General features: G+C 44.0%; 1 protein-coding gene across 1 annotated transcript in view; it reads right to left on the bottom strand.

The window, feature by feature from the left end:
* The window catches only part of WNK2 (WNK lysine deficient protein kinase 2), a 171,345-nt gene extending 149,567 nt beyond the window's left edge, over window positions 1-21,778 (bottom strand). Inside the window, exon 1 of the mRNA XM_029911187.1 lies at window positions 21,239-21,778. Coding sequence (XP_029767047.1) covers window positions 21,239-21,778 — 540 coding nt within the window. The remainder of the gene's footprint in view (window positions 1-21,238) is intronic.
* Between the last annotated feature and the right edge of the window lie 4,182 nt (window positions 21,779-25,960).

Genomic DNA, 25,960 nt, shown 5'->3' with positions numbered 1-25,960 from the left:
AAGGTGGCCCTGAGATTAAGGCCCTGGTCTAGTACTATGGAGATCTAGGTTCAATTGCCGGCTATACCCATGACTGCCTGTGTGGCCTTGGGCAAATCGCTTGCTGTTCCTCAGTCCCCCATCTGTAAGGAGAGGGAGTATGATCATCCCTTCTCCCAGCCTTTGTCTGTCTTGTCTATTTAGCTTATAAGCTCCTCGAGTCAGGGATTGTTTCTGTTTGTTTGGGGTATTTTTGGGGTTTTTTTTTTAAACAGTGCCCAGCACAATGGGCCCCAAGCTTGGATTCTAGGCACCACTGTACTACAAGTAATGGACAGGAGTAAGGATGTTAAAAGGATCTATCGTTACATATCAACATACTTGGTTACACTCTACACCAGGTAGACTTTGTACCAGTGCTTCCGTTTTGCACTTTGTACAGCCATTTTATAATATCAAGCTAAACGTGTTCTGATTTATCTCATGTAGGTTATATCTATTTCTGATCTTGGCCTTAGAAATTACCTAAGCATAGATCCAAGAGAAGGATGAACTAAGTAGAAATAGTTACAGTTTATCCAAGTGAGGTAGCCAGATATCTGTAAAAACATTTCCATTTCTTTTAACACATCCCTATTCCCTCTAAAATACACAATTATATGCACAAGAAATGTTTACAGTGGAGGATCTGGCTCTCAATAGATTAGCAATGGGCTGTACAAAGTCTCACCTCTAGATAACTGATTCAGTAGCTTTCTGGCCCATGTAACAATTGGTGGGCTACATATTAAGTGCACCTATAACCATGCTACTTTGAACCTGGTGTGGTCACGCCAAGTCATGGAGGAAGCCTATTAGGGGGAGTTATTGAGAGAGACATGCTCCCAGTGCTGTACCGGATCTGTTGCTAACAGACTTCAGTCTCCAATCCTTGGAGTCCAACAGCCTCCAATGACTAAATTCACTTTGAGAAAGAGACAAACTAAGGGCTTGGCTACACTTGCGAGTTACAGCGCAATAAAGGAGCCCCGGGCGCCTTAGCTCACTCCCCGTCCACACTAGCAAGGCACGTAGAGCGCTCTGACTCTGCAGCTAGAGCGCTCCTTGTACTCCACCTCGGTGAGTGGAATAACGTTTGCTGCGCCCCCGCTGGAGCGCCACGGCGCCAGTGTGGACGAGGTGTCGCATTACTGAGCTCTGATCAGCCTCCGGAAACGTCCCATAATTCCCTTAAATCAAGTGGCCACTCTTGTCATTGTTTTGAATCACTGTAGGAATGCAGATATGCCCTTTGAAAGCTCTGTTTCTGACTGCGGGGAATGCTGTTTGTGAGAGAGAGAAAGGCGGGGGGGAGGGGGAGCTCTGCTGCTATCTGAACTTATAAGACAGCATGCTGTCATGTTCTCAGCCCCCCAAAAACCCACTCTCTCTGCCCCTACATACACACAACACACTCCCTGTCACACTCCACCCCACCCACCCATTTGAAAAGCATAATGCAGTCACTTGCATGCTGGGATAGCTGCCCATAATGCACCACTCCCAACGCCGCTGCAAGTGCTGCAAATGTGGCCACGCCAGTGCGCAAGCAGCCGTCAGTGTGGACAGACTGCAGCGCTTCCCTACTGTGCGCTCTGAAGGCGGGTTTAACTCACAGCGCTCTACATCTGCAAGTGTAGCCATGCCCTTAGGGTCACTTGTCACACTTGGCATTTTATCCATTGTCAAACCAAACTTTTAAAGGCTTTTTGTTTTGGTTTGGGTTTTTTTGTTTGCTCGTTTTATTAAATGTACATGCATGTATGCCATATGACCTCTGTGGGGCCTACCTAAATAGGAACAGTAGTTAAGGTTGAGGATGGGAAAAAGCAGAGATCTCTCCCATTGCAAACAATAACTAGTTTATTGGAAATAATGTAGTGGCTTTGTTTTATTCCTCTAAGTGGACATTTCATGATAATTACATCACAGAGAAAGTTTCACCAGATAAACTTCCAGTTTCTGTCCTGCAAATCTGCAGAAAACCATGAAAGGATTAATACTACTACTTTATTTTTTTGTGCCTTCAGTTTAGCTTGCTTAAACTTCACATTTACTTTTATAACTAAAAGACTAATACCAGCAAGAACATACATATGCTACAATAGGGGAAATAAGTGAGGTAAAATTGGTTTATAAAAAAAAAAAAAATTCAGCCTGTGCATTACTGAATTATGAACCACAACATCTGAAGATTTGACTAAGTGACTAAGCAAACATAGAGCAGTCAAACATAACAAGCATTATCCATGATCTTTAATTACTGCAATCTAACTGTCGCTGCATAACAATATGCCATAATAATAATAATAATAATATATATAATATAATGAAACACTTTTTCTCCTCATACCACCAAATTACATTTAGTTTACCCCTAATTCCCTGCACATTCCAGCCCTAATCTTAGGTTAACTTTGGCATCATAGATATTCAAAGTATTAGGCTGCGTGACAGAGACTGAAATCTTATATCTACAAAGTGGCATCATAAAATTGGTTAAATGAAACAAGTTAAGTGTCTTAGCTGAAGATGTACTGGGGAGGCAGTGCTTTGAATCGAACTTCTGTTTCGGCCAGAGATCAAGGCCAACTCAAGGCTGTTCTTATGAGATTTCAGTCCAGAAACCTCATGAATTCCGTGACACACGCTCTGCACAAGAATGCAGTTCCCTTTCAGTTTTAGCGAAGGTCTGGACCCAAAACAAGAGTAGCTGATTTGGATGCAGGAATCCAAATCTTAACTTTCTCCCCTCCCACCTTCAAAATTCAAAGGATCTTGGATTCAAGGTTCTGGTTTTGGCTCATCCCTAGTCCTACCCTCCAGATCGCTGTGGACACTTGACAATGATTTTCCTTGAGTCAGTAAAAACTAAGATAGCAGCTTCTAGAATAAGAGCCTTGTTTGTCAATCTGACCAGCTAATGGAGAATTACTTTAATTGGCTCTGCTGTGTCTAGTTCAGAATCTGTGTGGAGTCTTTGAACTGGAGCTCTTGGCACAGAGGCTCAGCATTCTTGGCTTCATGCTCTGCCACCTGTTCAATCTTTATGTACAGGATACAAGAAACCAGTCTTTTTTTATTTATTCTCTGATTTAGCCTGGGCCTGGACTGGTGCAGATCAGGCCTAGCCATCAGGCAGCCTCCCTCATGTTCTCCATGCACATCCTGTACCAAGTTGATCCTGGCAGAGCAAAGAAACAGGATTTATGTTTGCAACATGAGTTCTCTCAGCTATTTGGGGAAAGGACTCTCTTTTTATCATCTTTGTACAGTGCTTAGCACAATAGGGTTCTGATGCATGACTGGAGCTTCTAGGCAGGAAGGGCTGGAGGGGAGGGGCTCGCACGGGGGGCCTCAGGCTGGCCCCATGCGGTGTCCCATTTTCCCTTAGGGAAAACATGGTCACCCTACAGTTACGTGAAGCAATATCTTGTTGGATTAGTTTATGAAATTATAGGAAGAATCTTATAAAAAAGGAATTTTTAAAAACCTACAGACAGAAAAGTAGTGGTGTAGCAGTCCACATTTCTTGTAGAAATTCTAGGATATTATTTAAATTTATTTATTTTTGTGCTTGCTATTAGATAGCGAGGTATGTCCATGTTGGTCGAAATCAAAAACTATTTCTTTAATGAATATCTAAGTCCATTAAAGATTACAGAGGGGGTGTAAATTTTTTTAATTAAGCCTTCCTGTTAATGCATTTTTCAATTCCCGCACCCTTTATGGAGTCACCATGGAATCCTTTCAGAGTCTGTAACAAACCCAACTCTACACCACTAAAGCCACACTCCTCTCCAGGCCTGTGTGCAAAGGCATTTGTGCTCCACCATCCATCTCACAGGGATTTCATTGCCAGGCTAGCAAGCCGTGTATTTGCTGTGATGCTCAGTGGGTGTGGCACTAATGCTCCTCACTCACAAACTTAGACCTGGTCACATGTCTTTTACCAGCATCCCCCATACCAGGAGAGTCTTTCCCTCTTGCCCATTTTTCCTTGTGCCTCCTGCCTACAAGTTATCTTTTAATATGAAGGCTGGTATTTTTATAAAGTGAGTTGCTGTCCAGTAACTTAACAACCTTGGTGGAGGGAAACGTGGGTGGGTTACTGAGTTGAATAGTAATGAATGCATAGTCCCAGTCTTGCAACAGTCAGATGTTTATGCACATGTGTAAGATCATTGATGTCAATAGATTATTCACATGTGCTAAGGGAAGCACCAGCTTAAGTGTCTGTAGGACTGGAGACAAAGACATTAGAAGAAATATTCTCTTAAACCAGATGAAGAAAATAATGGGTGAGAATGGAAACTTGACACTGCATCAGAGTAGAGTCCCCCTCCCTGCCCCACCATTCCTCTGCGAAAGATGTGACTAAGAAAACTAAAAGGCACGTTAGTCAATGATTCCCTATAACTTTCCAGTGTGCAGGTCATTCAATGGCAGATGAGCCCAACTATTTCTGTAATTTATGTAAAAAATAAATTCAGAGTTAGAAGGTTTCAGTTTTAAAAGCAAAAATGCACATCTCATTTAGGCAAGTTAACAGCCAACAGATGGCCACTTACGAGATTTTTATTTTAATACAGATTTTTAAATAATAGTTTAATCCATCTCAGGCCAAATGTTATCAGCATTATTGTGAAATCTTGCACGCCATGCCCCCCTTCTGTGCTCTGGCTATGGCCAGAGTTTTTTCTTCTTTATAGGTGGGATGCACGGACTGCTGCTCAGTATGGTTTTGTAGTCTATTTGTTCACAGAGCAGTATGATGGAGCAGTCAGGGAATGGAAGACTAAGGGACTCGTCTTTGAAAGGGTTCAATGGGTACTATTTCTGTTAAATTCTCTCGAGTCCTAGAAGAGAGACTGGAAAAAACAACTCAACTGCTGGATACATATAACAGGATTGTTTTCTCCTATCCTCATTCTAATGGCCCTTCTTTTGAAAGAGAGACTAAGGTAATTCTGTCTGCAGATAACGTTTGCTGAGTGTCTTGACCCAGGAAAGACAGCAGTATTTATGGCTCACTATGGGACCATTTTAGATCAGTGGATGGAGGGACCCAATTGGCCAGAAACTATTAAGGTAGATAAAAGGACTGAAAGCCTGCTTCAGCACCGAGTTACTCACTCCAGTTTAGGAACCCAGTCTAATCAGAAGGCTCCTAAGGGCTGAAGCAGACCAAAATTCCAGTTTTGGAGTTTTGTATAACTCAGCATCATTTCAACCTGGGAGGGCCAGGATAGCTCAGAAACTCACTGTAACTTTGAAGTTTCATATTGCTTAGAAGCTTGGTTTGGCCTGGGAGTTTAGTCCAGTTCAGGAGCTTGCTACAAACCAGAGAGCTAGATTTCAGTGAGAGCCCTCTCTTGTCTGAATGAGAGGATTTAGCAAGGTGCATTTCTTTCCTGTGAAGTTGATATTGGAATTTTATAAGTCAAATTAACACTTTTCCCATGGGATCTTAGATTAAACATCTTTTTAAAAAATGGACTGTTTTGCTTTTTGCCCTCCCTTCACTGCATGTTTAAGTTTCTAACCTACAGCTCTCGTGCTATGACTAGCCATGAGTGCAGCTTGCCAGGAATCTTACCACATCCATGAAAGATGGTGCATGGAGTTAGTGTGCATATTACACACTGGAAGGGGTAGGGAGGAAGAATGTGTGTACAGTAACTCCTCACTTAAAGTCATCCCAGTTAACATTGTTATGTTGTTAATCAATTAGGGAACATGCTCGTTTAAAGTTGTGCAATGCTCCCTTCTAACATCTTTGGCAGTTGCCTGCTTTGTCCACTGCTTGCAGGAAGAGCAGCCCGTTGCAGCTAGCTGGTGGGGGCTTGGAACCAGGGTGGACCGGCAGCACCCCCCCGCCCCCCATCAGCTCCCCGCTTCCCTAAGTTCTCTGTGCAGCAGCTGCCCAGCAGGCTAGCAATTGCAGCTGTCCCTCCCACCCCCACTGCCATGTGCTGTTCCTGCCCTCTGCCTTGGAGCCGTTCCCCGAGACTCCTACTTGATGTGGGGGGCAGAAAGGGGGGGGCTAATGTCAGGGTGTCCCCCCTCCCCCTGCACCCCATTTACCCCATCTTCCATAGAGCAGGGGACACACAACAGGGCTCAGGACGGAGGGAGCTTGCAGCAGCTAAGCTCAGCAAGCTGATCTAATTAACAAGGCAGTGTACTTAGAGAGGAAATGCCTCTGAGATGCTGCCTCCCCTCCCTCCATTCCTACTGCCTTGTAGAGTGCGAGAGTTAACCCTTGAGGGCTCAGCCAATTGCTAATTCATCATTTAGCAGTAAGGCATTCCGTGGGAAATATCCCACCCTCTGACTCCTCCACCTCAACCAAGCTTCACAATCAGCATCACTGTGTACCAGTATTAAATTGTTTAACACTTATACTGTGTGTGTGTGTGTGTGTGTGTGTGTGTGTGTGTAATAAAAATAAATAAAATATAATATAGTCTTTTGTCTGGTGAAAAAAATTCCCTGGAACCTAACCCCCTCATTTACATTAATTCTTAGGGGGAAGTTGGATTCGCTTAACATCGTTTCGCTTAAAGTCGCATTTTTCAGGAACATAACTACAACGTTAAGTGAGGAGTTACTGTATATCAAAAGGGACGTAACAAAGAAGGCAGAATACAGAATGAAGATCCAAGACCACTAACAGGCTACAAAGGTGCAGTCCAGCTAGCTCTTGCCAGCTCATTTTATTCCTCCCCACACACTCTGGTTTGTATCATACCTAGTATCATACTGAGACAAATGATCACATCGATAAAAGCAAAGGAATAGTGGTTGGTATGTTTAATGCATATTTTTACATATAATCTTAAAATTTCCCAAAAGAAACATGGCAAAAACATTAACATAATTGTGTAGAATTGCTTTGTTTGCCAGAAAGATACATGCTCTTGTCCTCCATTAGAAGTCAAGGGCAGTATAGGCTTTTATAGTGATTGATTGAGAGAAAAGCAAGTCTGTTTTACTGATGCAACACTTGCTTTGTCTGCAATGCAATTTCCAAGACAAAAGGAAGCATTGTTATGAAATGGAAGAAAAGCAAGTTCAAATTCATGCAAAATAGCAATTTTCCTTAATTCAGTAATGAAGAGCAAAAACAATGCAAACAAACATTTGGAATCAACGTACTTTTACAAGATCTAGACATTACCAAATATTTCAACAAGGAATAAACCAGTATAGTTCTGCAGCACAATATAGTATGTCAACTCGGACTTTCATGTTTTTCTCCTACACAGTTCTATTTTAATAGACAAAATTGATTCAGCTTAGCAAACCCAGTTCAGCTGTATTAACTCCATCAAGTGCAGAGGTCAACTCAAAACGCTGCTTTGATTGAAAGATTTAAACAAATTGGAAAAGCCTTGCTAAAAGTTGCTTCATATGTCAAAATATCATAATTATAAGCCTCAAAGCATATGCCAGAAGAGCAAGGAATACATCCATTTCAAGGACACGCTATAGCGATACTCATTTCACATTTTTTATGGAAATAAAGATTTAGTTCTCTGCATTTCTGAAGTGGCAAACTGGCATTTGTTCCTTTTTATTAATGCTCTCTGTTTCATAAAGTGTAAGTAATCCGCTGCTTTTGGCTAAAGCAAAAAATGCCTTCAACTGTCCTTGCATCACTACTACACGATGAATTCTAATGTATTTGAGATGCACAAACAACGGTGATCCGCAGCCAGTGACAGAAACTGCCTACACTGAGGAATCACATCGTGTCAAGGCCATCAGCATACGAAGAGGTAATGAAAAGGCAAAATACAACAAAAAAAGTCATTGCTTTTTGATATCTGTATACTATGTATATTTTTAGTACAACAGATTAAAGTTTACTTGTATGTTTCTAGTAAAATCCATGAAGGTTAAAAATTATTCCAAGTAAAGAAAGAACTAGTTCTAACCAATTGGTTTCCAGAACAGTTTGAACTAAAGCTGTTTTTCAGATTCAAAATATAGGATTAAAGACAAGTTAGCAGAAATTGTGTTAACTGTACATCTGTTAACGGATTTAAGGTGTTGCAAGAAGAATACAGTTTAACAGAGGGATGCCCCATTTCCTTTTGGCATCTTATTTAACCATTTTCTTAGAGTAAAATGCTCAGAACTAGATCTGATAAGGAATTAGTTTATCTTGCTCAAAAGAAAAGTAAACTAACCCTGGTAGCCTGTTTTTTTGTTTGTTTGTTTGTTTGTTTTAAGTCACAAGACACTAAGGATCAAATACCTTTTTAAGAATGTATAATTTTCCATATAAAAACAAATTTGGACATGGATCAAACTAAGTTTACAGAAAGTAGACAAAAATATGTTATTTGAGTCCATCTCTCTCTTATCTTCCTCGAGTTCCTGAATAAGTGTTTTGTATCCCTCTATAGCACAAACAGCTGAAGAACAGATGGCATTAGGACTTCAGTTACTCTCTCCTTGGTAGCTTAATCCGTAACACGTGTATCCCCACAACAATGGCTGTCAAAGGAGTCTTCCATTATTCCTACGAATAACCAGGATCCAAGAGGTACATTACAGTGTACAGTTCAGCACGCAATAAATTTATTGTAAGTCATGTCACCATGTATACACCACTTGTATTTTAAATCTGAACATATATACGTGCAGACTATTTTTACATGGCAAGCAGAGTTTAAGAGGGCACAGTTCCATTGACTTCAGAGCTGTGCTTATTTGGAGCAAGTCAAGTGACTGCTAGAGACCTAAATAGCCATTTTAAAAAGTCTGTAGTCCAAGTTCTTGATGAGTCAGACCTCAAAACATAGACCAATCCCTGGGGAGGCTTGTTAGTGGCTGTTTTTCTACAAAAGACACCAGAGCAGGGCAGGAAGCAACGAAGTTCCCATGGCTTACGTGTGGAAGCAACAAGCCGCCTTAGGCTCCTAGAGAATGGTACGGGAGTTTCCCCTCCCACCCCCCCGAGCACTTCTGTGATGCTTCCCGGGGGGTACCCAGGACAGTGAAGCACCATGTTACTATCTGCCCTTAGTGTGAGGAAGCCTTGTCTGTGCCTACCTAGGGTCAGGTCTCCAACGCTATCGGCCATAGGCAACACAAGCACACCTCTCTAGACCTCCCCAGGTCTTGTTCTCTCTACAAGTTAGCAATAGGCACATTCCAGTCCTTGAGCTCTCTGAGTGTCTTCTCCCTGGAGGGTCCAGCCCCTGTTCCACTGAGCACTGGCAGTGCTCACAGATCTGCTTCTCCCAAAGAAGCAATATACCCCAGTTTACCAGTTCCACCTCAAATCACCACTCTGCTTGACACACAGCACTTAGATATGTTTATAGCGAAAACAAGTGAAAGTTTATAACACAAAATATAGAGATTCCAGTGACAGCAAGCACAAGTATTGGAAACAATGGTTACAAATAAAGTAAAATCATAACACATTCTAGAACCTAGGCTTACTTAACTAGTTACTTTCCTGTCTTACAGAGTAATGCTCACCCAAAGTCCTTCCAGACAGACTTGGCTGTGATCTTCCATTCATCAGACAAGTCATGCCTCCCAGGAGAAAAATCTTGTGTCTGTTTGCACCCTCTGATATATCAGACTAATTCTTTGATCTTAGTCATAAGCACGACACCCCCCTGCTAGTTGTTTTTTCCTGTCTATTCCTTTCTTGTAGATTTTGCAATCAGCATCTGGCTCAGTATACAAATATGCCTAGTGTGAGAGAGACAATGCACAACACACACAATCCAACAAGAGAGAGAAGCCTCTCCTGCCTGCTGTCTGAAAGGAGACTGTCCAAGGTGTGTCATCTCCTGGTGACCTGCCTCACCTGGAAGACCTTAAGACCATAATTTCCAGTATAAACACCCAACTCCTTAATCTTATCCATACATGCTTTTGCAGTGATTATGACCACTACTGGGCTATTGGCTCTCAATAGAGACCTCACATGCCACCCTTTAGTCCAGGGGTCGGCAACGTTTGGCACGCGGCTCGCCAAGGTAAGCACCCTAGCGGGCCGGGCCAGTTTATTTACCTGCTGACGGGCAGGTTCGGCTGATTGCGGCCACGACTGGCCGCGGTTCGCCGTCCCGGGCCAATGGGGGCGGCGGGAAGCGGCGCGGGCGAGGGATGTGCTGGCCGAACCTGCCGCGTCAGCAGGTAAATAAACTGGCCCGGCCTGCTAGGGTGCTTACCCTGGCGAGCCGCATGCCAAACGTTGCCGACCCCTGCTTTAGTGAATGTGATTATGCATATATCTGACCCAGGGGATCCCTGTAAAACCCCATGCACCCCCTCTGCCAGTTGGCACCAAGAGGTCGCTGGGTCACAGCTACTTAAGGGTCATGAGGCTTGGGCTTCTTCCATGATGCAAACCAAAGGAGGTTCACAGGAAGTGGGGAAGGAAGACCCCGTGATTCCTTCCAAGATTTATGCTTTTGCCATTTTTCTCTCTCTATGCATATCCTGAGGTCTGCAGGAAGAAATGGTCTGCAAGAGCACAACCCAGGACCATCAGCGGGCCTTCCCCCACTTCCTGTGGGTTTACAAATCTGTAGGAGGAGAGAATTCCCTTAAGCACCCAAAAGGCTCATAAGCCCCTTTCCTGAGGCTCAGCTCCTGAACTCCCACAAGCCTTAAAGTCTGCTAGTCACCATTAACCTATTTTGGTTCAGAGACCTGACTAGACTGAAAGTGGTACACAAGCCTATTTTATTCAGACTGCGGGGAGTCAGTTTCTCAACTCGAAGACTGGGCCCCACCCCCTACCTCCAAATATACTAATGCTTCACAGGACTGTCAGTTTCACCTCCCAAGATTTACATGAGAGTTTGGCTTTGAGAGGCCCCAGGAGAGATTCACAGTGTCCATCTGGGGGTGTAGGGAAAGAGATTGCTATCTGCGGTACTCATATGGCCCCCCATTAGGGCAGTATCTGAGTTCCTCACAATCTTTAACAACACCCCTGGTAAGGTTGGGAAGTGCTATTATCCCCATTTCAGAGAGGGAGACTGAGGCACATGAACTAAGCAACATGTCCAAGGTCATAGAGGAAGGCTATGGCGGAGTTGAGACTTGAACCTAAGTCTCCTGAGTCTGAAGCTAGTGCCTTAACCACTGGCCTCATCCTTCAAGGTGAGGCCGGACGAGCCTTTTATGGTTTGCAGGAGTGGACACTGAAGAATCTACACTCCTTGGTAACCCCAAAGTAGGCCTAGGGACAACATGGATACAAATTTTTAAATCAGATTTTTTTTAATAAACCTTTTAAATACTAAATTTGAAATTGACAACCTAGGTTAAGGCTCATATTTATTATAAAATATTAAAATAATATAATTTCTTTGTATTTAATGTAAATTAAGTAGTACGTACCTGCTGCCAAGTTTTGAAGTCAAATCACTGAACTGGGGGAAGTCATTGGCTAATGACCTGGAATCACAGCTCATTGAAATACTAAACCAGCTTTTGACAGCAGTAGCCTCTTCTGCAGGTGCAGAGAGAATATGCATTCCAGTCTATTCAGCTAGTTCCAGTTCAAAGACTAGTTCATTCTAAGCTAAGAAACCAAGTGGGATTTGAAAAAGCAGGAAATCTTATTTTCCTCTTCCAACGTACTAATAAAATATAGGTGCAAGGTGATGAGATCTACTAGTTCTAAAACCTTGAAAGACATGTTGATCAAATAATCAGTTCAATTAAAAAGCAACAGAGGGTCCTGTGGCACCTTTAAGACTAACAGAAGTATTGGGAGCATAAGCTTTCGTGGGTAAGACCCTCACTTCTTCAGATGCAAGAAGTGAGGTTCTTACCCACGAAAGCTTATGCTCCCAATACTTCTGTTAGTCTTAAAGGTGCCACAGGACCCTCTGTTGCTTTTTACAGATTCAGACTAACACGGCTACCCCTCTGATACAGTTCAATTAATTAACTAGCAATAATACTTCCATTGCTTAATATATGTTTTAAAAGCAAAACATGTTTTGAGAAAATGTGCTGGATACATAATTTCAATAAATGCTGTTTTTGTGCTTTATTAATTGAATTTGAATTTCCATCCAAATAGGGCTTGACACAAATTACAGGTAAAAAATTAATCTAGTGAATAAAAAAATGCATCATTCACAATTTTCTACCATAACAAAAACAAAAAATTAAGAGTCTGAATAAAATAAAAGAATGTAGATATAATGCATAATCCTGGCTAGCAAAAAGAAGCATCACTTTAGTGCAAAGCTATGTTTAGTTGTAAATGAACACAATTTAATGGTTACCAATCACTGAGAATCCACCTCTTTCAGAAAATAAAGTACAAATGCAAAACACAATTAAAATTGATTTTTTTTTAAACCAAGGTTTCTTGCTTGCTCCTTTAAATCACAATTTAAATTGCTTTGTAATCAACCCACCTTGCCCAAGGAGGAACAGGCAAGAGGTTCATTACGCGCCATAACTCAGTCTCAGAGGTGGGTAGCAGCAGCAAGAGATGGACAGGATTATTCTTCCTCTAACTCTGGAGGCCTCCAACCCATGTTGCAGCCACGTTTCGTCCAGACTTTGGTAGAGGCCCCCAGACATTAGAGGGTAGATAGGAAGGAAGCCACACTCACGCTTGTTTAACCCTAGTATTCTTTACAGAGCTGTATGCACAGCACTCCAAGCAGTGATGGGTCTGCAACTCTAGCTTCACTTTTACCTCCAAACTTAGTTATTAAATGGAAAACAAAATACTAACTCCGCATTCCTGAATGGACACTTCCAGTATTCCCCACACACCGACTGACTGAACCACTCACATTTCAGAGCACTGAAGCTCACCCCTTCTGCAGGGCTGCCCAGCATCACATCCCGCCTGACAGTCAAGCATTTGGCAGCTATGTCCATACTCCCACAGCCCAGCTCAGATATCACCCATCCACATTTCCCTGCAGTTCTGCTTTTTTGGATGCTAGTAGCTACTGGCACCTACCGAGCAGACAACCAGGCACCCTGCTCCTGCTGGTGCCAGCAAGGAGTAGTCCAGAGATGCCAATGGCAGCTGGAGAGAAAGGGGAAGGTGCCTGGAGAAGATGGTGACACCCTCCGCCCCTCTCCCAATACTAGCCTCAAGTTGCCTCTCACTGATCCCTGAAGGCCGCTACACTAGGCTTTCCCCAACCCACAACCCCTGAGTGAGCAGTCAACTGCACCCCAGGAGCTCTACCATTCCCTCCAGTAGCACCCAGGACCCTCTATTCCCACCAAATCATCCAGGAGTCCCTGCATTTACTGCCCCCCCACCATGCAGCAGCCTCATCTAGAGCTCCCTAACCTCCAGCTGTTCCAGTAGCTACTCATCCAGTTACTCCCCAGACTGACCCTCTCACCCCCTTTAAGTAGCTATCCTAGCCCAAGCTACCAAGATTTGTTCCCATGTCCCGTCCTCATCACTGCTCAAGGAAGAGCATATTGACCATAAGCTTAAGGTCATATGCAGATTTGTAAATACGCAAATTAGCACATTAAATATTTGCATAAAAGTTTACATAGAGCAGAACAAGCCTTGCAGCTATGCTTTAGGCCTAAAAATGTTTCTCTACCAACTATGGACAATACATGAGCAAAGGGGGCAGAGTTCATTGCAGACAAAATTGTAGTAATTTTCACCCATTTTCCTCTTATCTATATTTCACCAGACTAAATCTCAGATACATCCACAGTTTATGTTTTTACTAGACAAATATATAGCTGTATGTAGGGGTGTTGTAACCACATCAGTCCCAGGATATTAGAGAGACAAGGAGGATGAGGCAATATCTTTTATTGGACCAACTTCTGTTGGTGAGAGACAAGATCTCGAGCTACACAGAGCTCTTCCTCAGGTCTGGGAAAGGTACTCCGTGTCACAGCTAAATACAAGGTTGAACAGATAGTACATATTCTAAGGGACCATGCAAAGTGAAGTGGCCCGTTTATACCCTCGTGGTCGTAAGACAAAAAGGAGGGTTAGTGGGTTACAGATTGTTGTAATCAGCCATAAATCCAGGTTCTCTGTTAAGCCCATGAATTTTAGTGTCTAGCAAAGTTATGAATTTAAGTTTCCAGCTCAATCACACTCTCTATATATCTAGCTGATTAAAAAAAATATATATAAAATTATTTTTGCACTTGAAAATAATAAGTCAAATTTAATTAAATTCTAAGTAAGTATCTGAGATTTGGCTCAGCTCTACTTGCTATGGGTTTCAATTTAAATGCTTCTCAAACCCAGCAAAGACAATCTAATTTATTGGTATTTTAATACCACATTTTTACCTAGCTTTCTAATGGCACTGATAGCTATACCAACATGTGAACACTTTATGCTGTACAAGTTCGAGTGTTGTTTTCATATTAACATACTAAATAAAATTTAGACTTATTTCTTTCAAAAATGAAGTTCCATTAAATTAACTAACAATCAAAACTTAATAGAAATCATCCTTTCAAGAGTTATCGTGAAGTTCAGATAAAGCTAGTCTGGTTGAAAGTTACTGTAATGTTATTGAGAAAGTCTTAATACAGATTTAGAACCCCCAAGATGCAGGTTTCCCTACTTTCCACTAAGAACATTTTCTAAACTAGTCCTGCTAATAGAGGCTACATCTACACTACAGGGGGGGAGTCGATTTAAGATACGCAAATTCAGCTACGTGAATAGCGTAGCTGAATTCGACGTATCACAGCCGACTTACCCCGTTGTGAGGACGGCGGCAAAATCGACTTCTGCGGCTTTTTGTCGGCGGCGCTTACTACCACCTCCCCTGGTGGAGTTAGAGCGCCGATTCGGGGATCGATTGTCGCGTCCCGACGGGACGCGATAAATCGATCCCCGAGAGGTCGATTTCTACCCGCCGATTCAGGCGGGTAGTATAGACCAGACCTCAGACTATGAAGTCATTTTAATTGATAGTATTAGCCTATTAAGTATCTACAGCCTTTTCCCCGAGTCAATAAATGAAATAGATGTCAGCCTTTATGAGCTGTACGAACACCAAGCTAATGCAACAATGAAAAACGATTCTATCCAGAATAGACAGTTGCACTTCAACCACCTTTCAGATAATGTAACAGTTTGTTGAGTTATATCTGTGGCTGCTCATTAACTGGAGATATCAAACACACCTTCAATGATATACAAACAAGAATTACCTTGCAACTATTAAAGTTGCCCATTCAGTGACCTCCTCCCTTGAATAGGGCTCCTCACAAACACAAGATTCCACCCACATAATCACCTTGCAGGATCAAGGCCTTCGTTAGCATTTGGAAGACTAATTGGAACACTGACATTTTGTTGCATGTATTGAACTTTTTTCCTCTTACATTTTAATAATTCAAGAGTGGTCCCATTTAGCATCATGCTGAATATTTTCTACTACTCAGCATTAAATGTTTAATTAAATGAAAGATAAACCCTATGTCTTCCTTTCATTAAAAAGTAAGAAGCTGGTATTAATACATGATCGTTCTTGTAGGTGATTTGTTCCATTTAAGTAATTTTCAGTTTCCAAATTGTAAGCTGAGCTTTAAAGACAAATATCACCCTTGGAAACAAAGATTAGCAAATGCACATGGATCCAGAGTTAATGCTTTGAATTAAAATCTTAAACCTAATCTCATGTGCAACAGTAGAATATTGAAAAACACAATATTAAAATCAGTTAGTCATCAGCTAACCTGGCATGAGCTTCTTATGCAAAGAATATATCAAAGGAGTACAAATGTATAAAAGAAAATCAACATTGTTGGTTCTCAAAATATTGCAAATTGTGCTTACAGTTCTTTAATTCAGACTAATACCCTAAAAGGAAAGTCATGACAACATGAATCACCTGAGTTGCGTTTCTAATCAAAATGAACAGGAGTACTTGTGGCACCTTAGAGACTAACAAATTTATTTGAGCATAAACTTTCGTGGGCTACAGCCCACTTCTTCGGATTATGCTCAAATAAATTTGTTAGTCTCTAAGGTGCCACAAGTACTAACACGGCTGCTACTCTGAAACATTTCTAATCAAGTCAATTATTTCACTAAGGCATGTATCAGCCTTTAGAATATATCCAATGCAGTCCAGACACATTGGTGGAGAGGGTTGGGCATTTGACTGGTCAAAAAAAAAAAAAAAAAAAAATTTATATATCATACATACACACACACACACACAGGTGAAATATTTTAAAGCACTAGTTTATTAGAACAGTGACATAAAAGAAAAAAGACTTTATGCTCACCAATAGGCTTAGCCTTTGATAGATCCTAATGCCTAATTACAAAAAGCAGTGTACTTATCTGAACTATTTCAGCTCAGAAAATGCAACAACAAAATTATACGAGAAAGAATTATTACTTTTTAGCATTTAAACGTAAGTTATTCCAGACTGAACAGCTACAGAAAAATGAAATTAAACACAGCAACTATAAAAGAAGAAAAGTGCATTTAAAAATGACTATGATAATTAGGCCAACTCTTCAAGCAGCTTAATGGCTGCGAATCTCTTCTCTGTGTTGGGGTGGAGGTTTAATGATTGAACCCTCTTCTCCCTCTCCCACTCCCTTCTGAATTAATTTCTGTATATTTGTCTAGTCAGTTTAGAATGTAAATTCTTTGGGGCTGGTACATTCTTTTATCTTGTTTAATATGCTTTGTAAACAGCAATGTACTTTGTATACCAGGCCAAATAAACATACATACAATGTTTGTTCTAGAAAATTCCAGCCAATCAAGATGTTCAACTTGCAATTAATTTATTTACCTTTCCCCCCTCCCCCCAGTGGCATTAGCATGTAGTAAAGTGAGTGATCACAACATTTAAGTAGGCTTGCTACAGATGGCACCATGATGCAACCAAAATGGTACGTTGTTGATACCTACAGTAGGGGATTCTTGCTGGAATATTTGGTAGTCAACTGACATTATCTGACCAGCTTGCCAAGCCTGTTAAAAAAGTCCACTAATATAGGTACAGGAGGTCTTCAAAATGTAATTAAGAGGGGGGAGTCAAAATAAGACTTTGGCCTTGGACAACCATTTTAAGTGGGAGGGGGGTGCTTTAATAATGTTCACTGGTGATAAGGAGCCACTTCTCTGATCCTTTCATCTTTGAAAGGAGGACAAGCAAAGGATGTCCTCTTTCCCTACTAATTTTGCAACAGTGGCACAACAAACAAAAAAAGCTCTACATAGAAACCTCAGTGATCAGAATCAAAATAGGAACTGAAGAGCACTAGTGAGGACTACTCAGTGATGTAGGTCTGTACATGGCCTCCCCCAGAATTTTTCTACAAGTCCCAAAAAGGGACTTATATTTTCAAGCTTGTCGGCATGCATCTATCCAAAAAGAATGTTTAACCTGCGTATTGGCAAACTGTAACATTCCTTGCTCATAAACTGAGATTATAGTTAGAAGGCACAGCATTTTGAAATATGGCTATTCTGAATTGCAGCTGTATACTGAGAATGTGCCACCGGTTAACTAGAGGAGGGCAAAAACAAGAACCTGAACCCTTTCAAACTTCAGCAAGCACACAAATACCATCGCCAATACTTAAGTTCCAGGCTAGATTCAACATAGTAAAGTTGTCTATTTTCTAGTTAAGATTTGGCTAAAATCTTAATATCTTGCTCAGGCAAACTGAAACCCTAGTTTCAATTCAACTTTTAACCTGAACCTATCCAGGATTCCAATTCTACATCTTTAGCACATCTCTTCAATCATAGTTACACTACAAAATAAATATATAATTCTTTGGAGTTAAAGTTTACTTAAAATCAACTTATTGAAAAACTTTTCCAGTGGTGTAGTATACAGAGATCTCAAAAATGGCTCACAAAGCTTTCATCTAGATTTAAAAACAAACAAACCATGATTGGACTGAAAAAAAGCTGAGCAAGGACAAAGGAGTGATGGCTGCTTGGAAACTCAATCTATGAGAAGATAAATTGAAATATATTAGGGGTACATGCTTGTGGGTCAGACTTAGAAAAATCAAGTTAGAGACATGAAGAGTATCATTTACTGCATCACTTTGCCAAAGCAGAACTTTTCTCTGTCCTACTTTATCTTCATTGAAAGCTAATCAAGTTACATATAGCAGAGGTGTTCCATTGGCTCTCATTCTCTAAGCTTCATGTATAATTGTGATATGATCATACCTTTAAAAACCTCCCGGTATTTATGATTTTGACTGTATGTACTGTAACCAAGATTGAAGGAGTGCAACTGATCAGCATGGAAATGTAGGTATCTCACTGGGGGAAAAAAGACAAGTACACGTGTGCATTTCCCCTAAAAGAAATCTACAGATGTAACATTCAAATACAGCAATGTAAAAATTGCTTTCTGCGGTATGAAAATATCAAGATAGACATTTTATGTTTTCAACTGTAGGGTAATGATGGTTTTGTATCATTGATGGTTGCCACTTGCAACTGACCATGTTTCTATAGAGAAGTAAAAACAGAACCAAGTATAATTGACCAGGTACATGTAGAAATGTTCAAAATGTTGTAAATAAGCATGACTACTTAGAAATGTCGATCTTAGACATAAACTGCATGTAACTCAGGATTATAAATGTAATACATAACTCCATCAATGTATAATGCTAGCTATTTGCTTCTCTTGCAAATAAAGGCTGAGAACATAGGCCTGACACTAAAAAAATATATTTAACAAAACCCTGCAGTCACCACTCAGTTACACTTCATTAATCCAAAACTAGTTTCAAAAGTAACTTGAAAATCTGACATCTCCTGGAAGCTGACCCTTCTCCAACATTACCGTCAAAGCTATACAACTAATTGACACTGATTTGTTAGACGTGGCAGCCAGAAATACCCTGATGAATTCTTATCACTTTTCCTGTATTTGTCTAGTCCAAAAATTAAACCTCTCAATTATAGAAAGAAGTCTGTGGAAAAGGGTGAAACAATGTTTAGTGGCTCCATCAGATTTGAAACGAGCGGTACCTCTGGTTTATAATGGAAGGCAAAGTAATGATTACATATTCTTCCATAAAAGACATTTTGAGCTATACGGGTAATCTGGCTTTTAACCCTCTTAACACCTTCTCCACAAAGGAGCACATTCAAGCTCTCCTACCCAAATAAAATGAGGGGTAAAAACAGACTAGTGAAATTTCACAGTGTAGCTTACTGTACCCAATTGTAAAGATTCATGGAGGATTTAGATTACCAGAAGATTACAATTTGTAAAGTATCTATTTTCTGACATAATGATCTTTCTAAGCAGCTATGGATAGTCAATCTATTATAGAGATTTAAATATTACTCTAATAAAGCAGAGTTAAAGCAAAGTTGACAGTAAAATGAATTCCAAACTGTGGTGACTGTTCTGTTGTGACAGAATTTGCACAACATGGGCCACAATAAGATCGTCAGATCTTGGCCTTTCATTATATCCAAACATTCACTTAAAGAGAACATCTAGAAAATATTTTTAAATGAACCTTTAGTTATCAGAATAAAAAAAAAAACTTAAACACGCTAATATTTTGCACCCTCCAACCTAACCCAAACCGGAATGACAAAGCTGGCTTGGGATGATGCTTTCTCTTTTCCTCCCAGCAGCATGCAGCTTGACAAATTCTCCAATTGTCAATTATGCAGCTTCTCCCCTGTTTCTTGTACAGTCTCCCACATGCTACTGGGACCTTTTCTATCTTGCCTTTTTTCCTACTTCTCTTGCTGCAATATACCACAATACTGGCTCTGCAGCCCTTTAAAAAACCCAGCAATACAAGTAAAGCAAGTTGCTTTTATTTTACTGGCTCTTAAAAGCAGAAATTCAAATGAAAAAATTGAGATAAGTATTCCCTATACATTTAATTAAACAATATGGGGTTGCAATGGATTACAAGATACCATACAATAAAATCAACCAAAGTGGCAAGGCTGTATGTCCACTTGTCTGCCTATCACAGGAGACAAAGTAGAGTTTACATTGATTTTCAGAATCAGGGCTTCCATTCTCTATCCTTTACTAATTGTACTTAAACACTATTATAGCAGGAGGATTGATCCTGTATTCAGTGGGAGTTTTGGGTGCACAAGGAATGCAGGATTAGTGCCATGGCTCAATTTGAGGTACAGATGTCAGTGCCCCAGCAAAATCTATACAACACAACCTAGTTTAAGAGGTAGTCTAGAAAGAAGATCTCACTAAAAGAAAAAAAACCTAAGGATCGAAAAAGTCACAACAGCTTAGGTCTCATGTCAATGTATATTAATAACCTAGGTGGAGTCAGGAAACAGATACCAAAAACTTCACCAAAAAAACTGGGGTACATCATGTTGCAATTTATATAACCCACATTGTCTGTGGTGCATATAAGTTTGTATGAAAAATATAAAGAATTACAGGAATAGTTAAAAGAATGTAGTGTCTATGCCCAGAAACTGAAGAGTCTCCGGCCTTTAATTAGTTTTATTAATGTACTATTTCACCCTACAGGGCTCAAAGGCTTAAAAAAATAAGAGAGATACTAGAGTGGGGGAAACAACTTCAGTTGCATTTGTTCTAAAAGACATCTGAATCCACAAATTTTTGACTTTGCTGAAAGACTAACTCAGATATGGCCAAAAATATAAGGCATGTTTGATTAGAAAGTGCTTCCCAAGTTTCAATTCAGAATGAGTTTGTGACAGCTTAATAACCCTTTCAAAATAGGAGGTTTCAGTGGGAAGAGACCCAAGACCTCCAACCCCCGTGTTTAGATTTGTAAAGGAAGTAAACCTATTTGCTGCAATTGTATTTTAAGATCTTTTATGTATTTTTTAAGTTACAGCTAGACTCCTGCTAAATCAAGTTACGGATGTCTCAAGTGTCAGTTTGAGTGACATATAACTACCCCCTGAAGCCTCTTCTGACAATCTTTGGGCAGTCAAGGGAAGAACTCCTGACCTTCTCATCAGTCTCATCCTTAGCCCATTACATTGCCAGAAATGTCAATGATCAAGCCCAGTGCTCAGGGGGTTAAGGCAGGCAGGAGCCTACATAAGGTGGCAGATTCTGAGCCAATGAAAACCTCCTGCTATAGTTAGACGCAGGAGGATCAGCAGTGGGGACTCTAAAGGCTGCGTTTGCAGGTCGGTGGATGGCACAGGCTGTGTCCTTAGCTGCCAGAAGGGCTCAGAGCAGAGAGGTGGCCAGGACCAGCCCAACTTACCTGAAGTTCACACCACGCGACCTCCACCCAGGTCTCTGTGTCCAGCCCCTTGTAGACCGTTTTGAAGGACCCCCTGCCGAGCTCGATGTCAAACTTCAGGAACCGGCCATCGGGGGAGGTGGAGACGGCTTTCATGTCGGCCTCCTCCTCGGGCTCCTCCTTCTTGGACTTGCTCTGGTCTTTGTCCGACGGCTCTTTCCTCTCCGCATCCCTGCCCGGCTCCTTCTGCTCCTCGGCCGCGGCCGGCACCCCGGGGGCGGCCCCTGCGGGCTCGGCAGCGGGCTCGGTCGCAGCGGGCTCGAGCTCGGCCTCCCCGTGCCGCTCCTTAGCCCTCTCCGCAATGATCCTCCTGGTTTTGGAGATCAGGACGATCCTGCGCGGCTCGGCCTCGGAGAGCTCGAGAGGCGGCTCCTCCTGGTCCGAGTCCACCACGCTCCTCCGCAGGAACCGCAGGTGGCCGGCTCTGGGCTCCCTGGCGCCGGGCCCGCGGGGAGGGGGGACAGGGGCCGGGCCCCTCTCCGGCACCGCAGCGGTCTCCATGCCCGCCCCGCTCCGGCTGCCGAGCCCACCGACGGCCGCGCTCCCGTCCGCTGGCGGGGGCCGGGCAGCAGCTGGAGACGCGCCGCCGCCCCCCCGCGGAGGTGCCGAGCTGGCAGCGCACCCAGTTTCCATTAGCGCTGAGGTTCCGGCTCCTGCCGCCGCCGCTGTCCCCGGAGCGGGGAAGTCACCATGGTCCGTCCGCGTGCGGGGCCCCGGCCCGGTCACCTGCGGGGCAGAGCGCAGCGCACTGACGCAGCCGCGGCCACCAGCGCCCCGAGCCCCGGCCCTGCACCCCGCCTCCGCGCTCCCCAGAGCCCGGCCCTGGGGAAACCTGCTCACCCCACGCGCGCACCCCCTTTCCCCCCTCAGCCTGCAGCCCCGCCCTCCCAGCCGGCTGGCCCCTTTCCGCAGCCACGCTGCCCCTCCTCCTCCTCGCCTAGGTCTCCACGCGCACTGCAACCCCCCACGAGGCTCCCCTCGCGCCCCCCCCCCACGGACTTGCCCCCTTTCCCTCCCCCGCCCGCTGTGGCTCGCCCATCAGCGATGCTGCAGGCAGAGAGCTCCTCGCCGCAAAGCCATATTGGGACTCCACAGAGCCAGAGGGTGATGGGCTGGAGCAGAGGCCAATACCGCCGAACCAGCCCACAGAGGCCGCGACTGCCGCAGCAGTCGGAGCGAGGGGGTCCGTGCCGTTAATCCTGCGCCTTGGCGGCGGGGGGGGGGGGCATGCATGGCACAAGCACCGCATCTGCAGCGGGGGGAGGGGGGCATCAAACAGGAGGCGGCGGCGGTTGCCTGCCAGCTGGGTCCGCACGTTCCCGGCGTGCCGAATGCGCCAGCCGGGTGCAGGTGCCCCAGCTGCACAATGGAGCTGCTGCCTCACCTGCGGGCCCAACCCCCCCTCGCTGCACAGCCGGCTACTCACCTTCCAAGGGGGGGCCGCCCCTCCTCGCAGCCATGGAAAGGGACCGGGCGCGCCCGGCCGCAGGGCTCCGGCTCCAGTAGCCTAGCACCGCCGCCGCCCCCTCTTCGCAGCCCTCGCCTCCCTGCAGCCGCTGCCTCGAGCCTCCACCTGCCCAGCGCAGCCTGGGGCCGGCTCCCCCTGATCCCCGCTAACAATCACTGGAGGGTTACAGAGCCGGGGAGCCGCCCCAGCAGCCTACGCCCCCTCCACTCCGGAGCAGCAGCAGGCACTTTCCCTCTGCAGGCGGCCGCCCCCAGCCCGGCCGCCCGGCGCTTTTGTCAATGGACCTCGCTCTCTGCTGAGCGGCCCGAGCTCCGGGCGCCTCCGCCAGCCAATGAGGAGGGCCGGGGGCGTGGGTCGCCGGCTAGACCCGCCTCGGGGAACAATGAGCGGGCTCGCGTCTACCCGGCCCCAGCCGGCTTCACCCCGGGCTCCTGGGGCGGCCGCGAGCAGCACGTGTCCAGCGCCCCCACCTCCCCACCCGTGGAGAAGCGACGCCCAGGGAAGCTGCGGCCCTGCCCGGTGCCCTTATCCCGAGCGTGGGGGGAGCGGACGTCGGGCATTCAGGGGCAGGGAGGATCAGATTGGGGGTGGGACGCTGAGGAGCAGGTGGGGGGCATAAAGGAATAGATCGGAGGTAAGGGATGGAGGATTAACGTGGGGGGTGCCGGAGCAGGTTGGGGTGCCCAAGGGGGCGAGGGAGCAGATGGAAGAGGGGAGCAGGCTCGATGGAGAAGCCGATCACAGCATATTCAAGGCAGCAGCCTACTCCTAGAGGTAGTTGGGACTTGCTGCAGCGTGTGCACAGCATGATGCTCCCAACCACCGACTCTCCGCCTCTAGGGACAATGAATTTTTTCTCTCTTGGCTGAGCCTGTTAGATGTAAGTCTCAAACCACTTGCAGCTTCCCCCTCTCTTAAAAAACCCAACCACCCACCAAAGAATCGGCTGGTGAACTGCTGTCCCCAGTATGAAATAATCAGCATAATGGAAATAAAAGAGGCTGTAGTGCAAGGGAGGGTGGAGGAACAGATGAGCACTTTTGTTACATTGCACTGCAGTGTGTGTGGATGACTGTAGAATTACAAACACACCTGCAGCCTAGATGGGTGGCTTCCCCCTCTCGCTGGAAGAGTAGCAATTATTTTTATTTAGATGGAGTAGGGATGAGGACCCCAGTCACTAGACTATGACTCTACAGTGGCAGGCCTGTATAAACACAAAGAAATGGGCCCTATATCCAGAGCCAGCCTTTGGGTATGGCAAATCGTGGCAAGTGTTCCGGGCCTCATGCCTCAGCATGTGTTGTGCAGGGGGTGCTAGGCCAGCTCAGGGGGAGTGGGCTTAGGGGTGCCTGGGGGGCCAGGCCAGCCCAGGGGCTGGGGTTAGGGGGCCAAGCCGGCCCAGGTGGCTAGCAGAGGGCCTGACACCAGCAGCAGAGGTCAGGCCCACACTCAGCGACAGGAAGCGCGTGTTGTATTTCTTTTGCGGCCTTGGGCTCAGCCTCCAGCAATGGCAGCAGTGACCCCAGCCCGCCCGCCGCCACACCAGCCACCAGCATCCCACTGTGGCCAGAAGACACCAGTGCCAGGCTCACCCCATCCATTGCCCCTCCGTTTCTGGGACCCCCCAGCACAAGGGACCCCCTTGTCCCTAGGACAGGTGCCACCCTGTGACTCTACATTGTTTCTCACCCCCCAGCACTGGTGTCCCCTCCCCACACCAGATTTCACCTGTATAAAAAATGTTAAGGGGGGCCCATACAGGCTGATTTGTCCCAGGCCCTGCACTCTGGTGTATAATTGAGACACATAAGAGAGACCATAACACCCCTCCAGGTCTATTTACCATTATTTGAGCCACATCAACTCTAAAAAAGAATTAGGAATAAAATGGGAGTTCATGGAAGGGATAGATAATGGGATAGAGAGCCTTTCTGCTCAAAGCTGCTAGCTTGAATTCACCACCTGTCAAAAATGACTGAAATCTCTACGTGCTGTTGGCAAGTCAGAAGCGACTGTAAAATAAGTTGGTGTTCTCAGTCCTCATGAATAATGTCCACATCACATAACTAGGTCACTACTCCTGACAGTGGTAGTGGCAGGAGAGATACAAAGCCCTGAACAGAGCTGAAGTCTAAACTCTTCTCCCCTCTGGCAGAGGTCCCTTTAAGTCACGTTTGAGACACAAGCACAGCCAATAGCAAAGCTTGCATGAGCAGTAGCCGTGGTGGTGCTGTTCTGTAAGTAAATAAAAGGGTTTCAGGCTCCAGCATTGTCAAGCTTTCAGATCACACTAACACACAAACAAAGCAATTAAGTTAAAAAAAACTAAGAAGAAAGAAGGTCCAGCAATAATTCTCCTACAGGTGTTATTTCAGAATATGAAGAACCTGGTTACCTAGGAAATCACAGATAATTAAAAGACAGACAAAGATTATAAAAAATGTAATATTTTATAAGAAAACAGATGGTATTTAAATGATGTAAGAATGGTGGTGCTTTCATTTTAAGAAATATGCTTAATGTTTTTGATAATTATAATTTCAGTGTTAATTGGTGCATTGTAATTTTTTACTGAAGTGCTCAGACTTATTACTTATAATTATATTTGAAGGACTTAAAATTGTGTTACAACTGGAAGTTTGCAAATGTACATAAGAAAAGGAAAAATTACTTACTGGTAATTCTGTATGTCACAATCTCTTCTCTATGGACAGCAGATTACAGAACAGAGTATTATAATGCTACCACTAGAGAAGCAAAGAGTGTGAAAAGCTCTGAAACCCTATTGCTGGTTATTATAAGATTGACCAAGAACAATCTCTCCAGCTAGAGAAATATAGAAAGAAACAGCCTACAAGAAAATAAAGTAAGCAGCAGCACACCAGCCAACAAGGAGGATGGTATGATGTAGGGTAGAAGAGAGAGAGTGAGACAAACAATTAATGATAAGTAAATTTTCTCTTGTTGTACATACTTTTTTCTTTCCTCCTACGACAGTGGATTAAAAGGACAGACAGTTTATTAGCAAATAGCAATCCTGGGAGGCAAAACTGCCAAATTCTGCTGCTGACAAGAACCTGCAGCCAAAGAAGGCACCCTGAGAAGCAGAGGGGCCCAGTTGATAGTGACATAAAAAGGAATGAAGAGATGATCATGGTCACTGCTTTACACACCTTGGATATTAGTGTCTAAGCATGCAGTCTATAAAGGGG

This window comes from Terrapene carolina, unplaced genomic scaffold (genome assembly GCF_002925995.2).
Source record: "Terrapene carolina triunguis isolate 2854851 unplaced genomic scaffold, T_m_triunguis-2.0 Scaffold89, whole genome shotgun sequence".
In the NCBI taxonomy this organism is placed as follows: Eukaryota; Metazoa; Chordata; order Testudines; family Emydidae; genus Terrapene; species Terrapene triunguis.
The sequence above is the reverse complement of the archived record's forward strand: the minus strand, read 5'-3'. Positions and strand labels throughout refer to the sequence as shown.